The sequence below is a fragment of the Propithecus coquereli genome, unplaced genomic scaffold, assembly GCF_000956105.1.
Source record: "Propithecus coquereli isolate 6110/MARCELLA unplaced genomic scaffold, Pcoq_1.0 Scaffold408, whole genome shotgun sequence".
In the NCBI taxonomy this organism is placed as follows: domain Eukaryota; kingdom Metazoa; phylum Chordata; class Mammalia; order Primates; family Indriidae; genus Propithecus; species Propithecus coquereli.
Window position 1 is genome coordinate 949124 of NW_012149819.1, and position 8067 is coordinate 957190.

Here is an 8067-nt window from a genome sequence, read left to right on the forward strand (position 1 = left end):
TAATGGATGCTTTCTTAGAAATAAGCAAGGCCATAAAACTTTTAACATTCCCAACTATGTTACACAAAACACTATTTCTATGGAAAATTATTGGTATTAAGGAAATTTCAAAATGATAGGTAGTTTGGGCAATGCTGACGAACAAAATTAAACTGGAATTGTTACCGCAGAATTTCTCAGGGACTATAATATGTTGATGTGAGAATCATTTTCTGAACTTATTGAATCACAGAACTTTGTTGTTGTGGAGTGGGATAGTAGTTTTCAAAACATTGTAAAAACAAACTAGTTTTACATTAAGACGATAGTAATAAAAGAAAAAATGGAAAGCAAACCCGGTGGTCAATAACTTACATTTTTAGTTTATTTTATAATTCACCAAGCTTCTCATTTACTCTACATCTGCTTATTTGATACAGTCCTTGCCAAAGAAAGTGACCAACTGTCCCAGTGTGCCTGGGACTGAGGAGTTTCCTGGGACTCAGAACTTTCCATTGCAAAACTGGGACAGTCCCAGGCAAACCAGGACAGCTGGTCACCCTCATTTTCCCAGAATCACAGAGATCTGGATTCAAATTCCACTTTTTTCACATATTTTTGTGACCCACCCCCACCAGTCCCCACCCAGGTGAAATAAAAGTCTGTAACTTGGAATCTCCACCTGTAAAATTGGAATGAAAATGTTTGTGGCACAGTTTTTTTTTTTTTTAAAGGATTTTCTAAGAAACTGTTCAGTTCTGGTTTGTCACATAGAGAACTAGGTAAACATGAATTCTTTCTTTTTCCGTCACCTTCCCTTTCAACAGCCCCATAACATACACGGAAGAGGCATTGCCCTCCTTATTTCACTAAGAAACCTTAGACACTAGTACTTCTGTTAATTTTCCCGAGGCAACAGGGCAACAGAGCAGCAAATGGTAGAACTAAGCTTGAGGCTTGCCTTCCAATGCTAAATTCGATACTTTCTAAACTACACTCAACTAAATTCAAGTGTCAGGAAAATTTGGAAACTGGCTATTCATAGGAAATTTGGTAACACTTTCATAGTCCCTAAAATTTAACACTTCTTTGAGTATTTTTTTCCCTATTTCATTATGATGTGGATAACATGCTTAGAAAAAGGTGCAGTCATTATGATAACCCATAAAATTTTATATCACAACCTATTTATCCCCTTTTATATTCATTAAATATGAGATGTACATAGAATTTCTTTTCATGCCCCCACCCTTTTGATGTCAGAATACTGTTTTCTGGTATCTAGTAATATATTATTGAATGGTTTGTCTGATGACTATTGGACATAACGAACATGTTTAAAATGCATATTTTGTTTTCCTTTTTGAAAAGTCTCAATAAATATACATTTAAAAGGAAATAAAAAGCACATTTGGAAAATGGACCATAAAAATGACTTCCCAGATTTCTTCTTAATGTGTGGGTATGATGTGATTGTGATATAGCACTGCGAAGCATAATGGCCCCCCACTGAAAGATAAATTTCCAACTCAACTCAGCTGAGGGATTTCACAGAACATAAACATCGGGGCAGAGATGAAGCATTTGTTTTCAAAGAAGGAGATGGTTACATTGCCATCATGTTTCCTTCACATTAATTTACATCTAGTTTAATGAATGGTAGAATAAAACTGAAATATTTAACTATCCAATCAAAAATGTGAACATATTTGTTTAGAAAAATAAATGGGCCACATATGCAGAACATAAACAAAAAGCAACTCTGGATACAGAAGCAGTGGATTTTCTCTCAGCCTAGAATTTTGCTTTTATGATTGTGACTTTTAATTTAAAATGGTAATAGGCTTAAGGCTTGATTAGATTTGAGAATTTGAAAAGGTTGAAGGGATTTTGCTTCTTAGCATGCGCATGCTCCTGAATCATAATCATTATATGCTGCATGGATCAAATACTTTTAGTTCATTCAACCTAATCATATTTTTAAATGTAGTTCATCAACATTTATAGACTTCTAAACCAGTTAGTAGATGCCTTTATAGATTTCTCCTAGTAATGTGAGCAAGTTGACTCAATGAAAATTTTGGCTTTTAACTATTATCATAATTTTTCATACAAATTGCATTTTTAAAAATATCCAATTTACTCAATTTAGATTCTGTTTTCTTTTCAGAGACTTAGACATTATTGTAAAAATTACATTGGCCATGAAATGATTGCTATATAAGATAGCAAATTAATCAATATTTTTCCTCTAGGAGAGTAGAAATAAACGAAAAAATGAGGCAGATTTATCCTGATGTGATATTTCTTATTTGTTCCAAGAAGTTTTTTCCTAAGTAGATGTGATTTAAAACAATGTGTTTGATATAATACTTTAAAAAATGGTGCATGGATATTATAGAATTTTGTATTTGTAAAGAAATGTTTGTGGTAGGATATAGCAGATCAGTTAGATTACTAATAGAGATGATCCAGTAGAGAGAGAAAAAAGGCTGATACAAGATATTGAGGGTGTCACTGCAGAAACAATGTCCTTAAGAAGATTAGAGAAACAAGATCAGTGCACTGAGAGGTTGCTGAGGTGGGAGTATGGCCACCTCCTGCATTGTCATCTCAGGAGGGAAACAATATCAGGAGGGAGCTTAGTAGTTTTATGGCTGAGAGGCAAGGGGGCTCTATATGATGGCTTCCATTTTCTCCATGATATGTAAGGCAAGATTTTCAGCAGGAATTCATAGGAGGATAAGTGTGTAGACGTGTGGGTATTTAGAGAAGATAGAAAAAAGATGTGAAATTGTCGTTTTTCAAAATGGAAGAACTAAGTTACTAAGGAATGAAGAAGGATTCTTCAGGAATAGTGAGTGACCATTTTGGATCTGTGTCAAGAATTTAGAGAGTCACAAAATCAGTAGGGTACAAAATTTCATTTTTTCCCCAGCTTCACTGTACTTTGGGTACCTACAGATTGAACAATATTCAACAACAGAAATTTCCTCAGCATTCAGTAAAGCTTTAATGTCAAACTGTCATTTATCATTAACAATAGCAGTATCATACATTTCACAGATGGCAGTATATATATATGCACATAATATTACTTGTCCAGACACTGACCATGCTTGGTCCATATGTAGTATCATTCTGCTTGGCTCCAACTTCTGTAATATTTCTCTCGTGCCACTGGAACCTGAATACCATAAGTTTAGAACCAACGGTTATCATAGACTGTTGAAGTGTGAAGGGGGCATGACATCAAGAAGTTTTGTGATTCTGGTGGATTACCAGTGTCACCAGGGGGAACTTAAATACATACTCATAAAACTACTGCAGATCTATGTGAGCATCACCAAGTTGAATTAGAGATTAAAATACAAAAACTAATCTGTGTTCGTTCCACATTGACAAATGTATCCCCCATTAAACAGTGAAGAAATATTTATTTGCTAATTTGATAATTTTTTATATCACCATAGCAGGTCATAAAGTGATGCTCTGATGAGAAACAGGTTAGAAGAAAAAATCCATAGAATTATTATGAAAAGGTCTCATCTGAAATAGATGATATATTAACATAATAGAAAAATTTTAGAGTCAAGAGCACATTCCATAGTCCTAATATTCTGTATTGCTTCTCTTTGATTCTTAGATTTCTAGATGCAGAAATCGTGTTTAAATTCTTGGATTTTTATAGGGTATTGTGTGGTGGGCAACTGTAGTCTTGTTTACCAGTGTGCTGTGAGTTTCTGAATTGTCTCCCCTTCTTATGAAATGGGTGTGATCCTTTTCAGTATACTTCCGCACTGACCTATGACGCCGTTCAAGTGATGACTGAAGCCTTCCGCAACCTACGGAAGCAGAGAATTGAAATCTCCCGAAGGGGGAATGCAGGGGACTGTCTGGCAAACCCAGCAGTCCCTTGGGGACAAGGTGTAGAAATAGAAAGGGCCCTCAAACAGGTAAGTCACTCAAAATGATTATTAATGTGACTTAACATAGCCATTAATTTTTTTCCTGCCAAATGAGGCATCCTTGTATTATTCCTTATGTTTAATATACAGGCAATATTATTTCCTAACAGCACAAAGGTAGGTTAAAGAGTGAAATAAACCTTACCAATGTAGTTTTCATGACTTGAGTGCAGTGAGAGTAATCTGCACAGTTTGTATCTCTGGTTGAAGTAAATTTATAACTTTGCTCCTTTTCCATTTCCTCATTAGGTTCAGGTTGAAGGTCTTTCAGGAAATATAAAGTTTGACCAGAATGGAAAAAGAATAAACTATACAATTAACATCATGGAGCTCAAAACAAATGGGCCCCGGAAGGTAAATCCTTAGTAATTTAAAGGCAGTTCTGTCTATGTGAGAGGTGAGTTAGCCGAGTGAGTATTATCTCACTCTGCCAAAGAGTTCTGGAGAAGTGTATTCACATAGAGTTTAACCACTTCCAGGAACAGATGCATTTTCAAATTTTTTCCTAAATCAAATCTATTTCTGGTAAGTGATACTGAATTGTAATCTTAAAAATAACTGTAAGTAGAACCATTACAATTTTTTTTAGATTGAAATAGAAAAAATCTTTAATGAGAAGAAAAAGAACCATTACTGAAAGTTTACGGTTCAGAAGACAAAAAATAGTTGGTACAAATATCCATGTAACTGTTCAGTTCGACACATCTACCTTTTAACTGCTATGGCTAAACATTCATGGTTTGAATTTCATTTACATTTCTTTATGATCAATCCCAAACAATTTCTCTTAGAGAATATGAAAAGCAAACATGAAGAGACAGCCATTTTTAATAATTTTTTATGGTTCCTTTCTATTTCTATTAGATTCACATATATAAAAGACATATACCTTTTTAGAATTAGCCCAATTAATGTGGCTGTAATTTCAGATTCAGATGTGGATTTGAAAATAATTAGTTTGCTAATAGAAAGGTCACGTATCCATATTTCTATCTGCGGTAACCTTTTTCAGATTGGCTACTGGAGTGAAGTGGACAAAATGGTTGTTACCCTCACTGAGCTTCCTTCTGGAAATGACACCTCTGGGCTTGAGAATAAGACTGTTGTTGTGACCACAATTTTGGTAATTAGCTATATATGCCTACGTTTTACTTTATGTTTTCTTATGGAAAATATCTGCCAAGGGAACTTACTGTTTATATTTTAGCACAGTAACTAATGCTGTGCTGCTTTTGCAGTGTTTTAATCATTTATTGCATATTTACTCTATTAAAAGGAATACACAAAATCTAGCTAAAGCATGCAAAATATTCCCTATTCTTTTCAAGACAAAAATTTAGCTTGACAGATAATTCATATCCTGGTGCATATATCGGTGTACAATTGGGAACAAGTCTTGAAGAGTGTTCCTCATATTTCCTCGGTGCTTCCCTTCTCCACTCCCACCCAATTCTGGGTAAACCCTATCTTTCCATTTGTTACATGATTTCATGATAATGTGTCAACTCGTCTTTCTTCATAATAAAAGATGATCTCCTTAAAGATAAGGATGACTTCCCTTCTTTTTACTCCAATTTTCAACACAGTGGATGGCACATAGCTAGTGCAAAATCAATGCAGATTGAATAGATGAGGCAAAATTGAACTGTCTTAAACATCTAGGCTTTGGATAGCTGGAAGACAGATATGGATCATCATAAGCTGTTGGTGAAATGAAATGGAGAAAATGGGGTTCATTATGGGACATGATTTTGTGATAAAACCATTTTGTTTTGTATTACAAATTTACCTTACCTGTGGAGTTTATAATTTTGTCGGATTCTTTATCCTAACAATATTGAGATGCAAATATAGATAGGTTAATAAGAGACTTGGATAAAAAAAATCAGTAGGCACTTGGAAATCTCTTAATGAGTGCAAGTTAGACATTTGAGAATTTTTCCTTTATCATGCCACTGAGAGGAACTATTTCACTGAGATCTCAAGTATCGTTGGTGTCACTTTCCAATGGAGAATATTGGACTGTGTTGAATCATTTTTTCATGCTTCCCCTTTCTGTGTTTACACGGGGAAGCTACTCTCTAGCTATCCGTATAGCATGATTCTAGGATATTATATCTTATAGATGAAGTGAGACCTGAAACCTGTGGAGGTAGAATCAGTACATCACCATGACAATGATCCTTTCAGTCTGTGTGTCACTGGCCGTGAACATGATTTCCACATGAACCTTATACTTGAGGCAGCAGTGACACACGGTTTTGGATGAATGCTCATTCTTGGGGGTCATTGTAACCTCAATCAACCTTAATCTAGAATAAGTGTGTGGTGAATCCAGAGTTGAATAAAATAGATGCTGAGCAGCATTCTTCTGCTCTTCTAAGCCCTGAGAATTACAAACATGATTAAGGGACATACCAACACTTTGTGATTTTGAGTATCTTGTTTACTCTGGTATGGCCAGGTACAAGCCATCTTAATGAGATGTAATGATAGACATTCAAAGACATTTTTGGGAATTATTATGCTTAAATTTTTCCTCTAATGTTGTCCACTCTCTATATTCTACTTTGTCTCTGGCTAACAGGTAATTATTAAACAATATGCTATTATTCAATGAGAATACCTAATTAACCCAGATATTTTAATCAATTAAAGCATGGTCTTTCCGTATAGGAATCTCCATATGTTATGATGAAGAAAAATCATGAAATGCTTGAAGGCAATGAGCGCTATGAGGGCTACTGTGTTGACTTGGCTGCAGAAATCGCCAAACATTGTGGGTTCAAGTACAAGTTGACAATTGTTGGGGATGGCAAGTATGGGGCCAGGGATGCAGACACGAAAATTTGGAATGGGATGGTTGGAGAACTTGTATATGGGGTAAGTATAGCTCTTCTCATAGATAAAGTCATTCAATTTGAACTGTTGTTGACAGAATGCCTCCCTTCCCTGCAAAATATCTTTCTCTGAGGTTGTTGATTTCCCACATTAGTCTAGGAATCCTATCTTGTTATTTGTGAACATTTGAAAGATCGAAGTTGAAGCCAGAAGTAAGCATGTGGACTAAGTGAGACAGGCATTTCATCTGTCTTGAAGCATGTAGGCCAAACTTATGTCCAAGGGCTGCAAAGGCACAGATGCAGTGTATATGTGTAATTCTCATAGTAAAGCCAGATGTATATACTGTGTATCCACAAAGAGGAGGAATACTTGGGGAACAGATTGCTTTTCTGTTTATTCTTTATTGGGATTCTACCAGGGAAATAATTGTTTCCATCTCTCTGATTTCCTTTCCTTCCCCTGTGATCCAGTGATGTAACCATGATTCCTTTCTGACCATGACTCCGGGTACTATTACTTTCCTTTGTTTCCCTTACAGAAAGCTGATATTGCAATTGCTCCATTAACTATAACCCTTGTGAGAGAAGAGGTGATTGACTTCTCAAAGCCCTTTATGAGCCTCGGGATATCTATCATGATCAAGAAGCCTCAGAAGTCCAAACCAGGAGTGTTTTCATTTCTTGATCCTTTAGCCTATGAGATCTGGATGTGCATTGTTTTTGCCTACATTGGGGTCAGTGTAGTTTTATTCCTGGTCAGCAGATTTAGCCCCTACGAGTGGCACACTGAGGAATTTGAAGATGGAAGAGAAACACAAAGTAGTGAATCAACTAATGAATTTGGGATTTTTAATAGTCTCTGGTTTTCCTTGGGTGCCTTTATGCAGCAAGGATGCGATATTTCGCCAAGGTTGGTTACTCACCTGCTTCAACTTTGTGCATTTTAGGTCTCAAGTGGATATTCATGGTGTTTATGAATTCACTCTAAAGAATTAAACAGCTGCCGATCACCTGTCCAAGCAGTTTAGGACTCTTAAAGGACATACTTTTACTATCGGCATAAGCCTGTGAAATACGTGGACAATGTTCTTCGAATGTTGATCACATATTTTCCAGTGAAATTATACACACCATGGAGAGGCTATAAAATGCATAAGGTTCCTATCATTCCATGCCTTCTTGGAGGGGTACCGTGTTTTTGCTGCATATTCTCATTTTACAGTCCTCTGTGTGTTGATCCACAGACCTGTATATGGGAAAATGGGCAACATTATTTA

The 8067-nt window shown here is 35.8% G+C and overlaps 1 protein-coding gene across 1 annotated transcript in view; it reads left to right on the top strand.

The window, feature by feature from the left end:
• The window catches only part of GRIA2 (glutamate receptor, ionotropic, AMPA 2), a 168378-nt gene that overhangs the window by 126728 nt on the left and 33583 nt on the right, over positions 1-8067 (top strand). The window contains exons 6-10 of the mRNA XM_012652992.1: positions 3754-3935; positions 4197-4301; positions 4960-5070; positions 6624-6830; positions 7330-7700. Coding sequence (XP_012508446.1) covers positions 3754-3935; positions 4197-4301; positions 4960-5070; positions 6624-6830; positions 7330-7700 — 976 coding nt within the window. The remainder of the gene's footprint in view (positions 1-3753; positions 3936-4196; positions 4302-4959; positions 5071-6623; positions 6831-7329; positions 7701-8067) is intronic.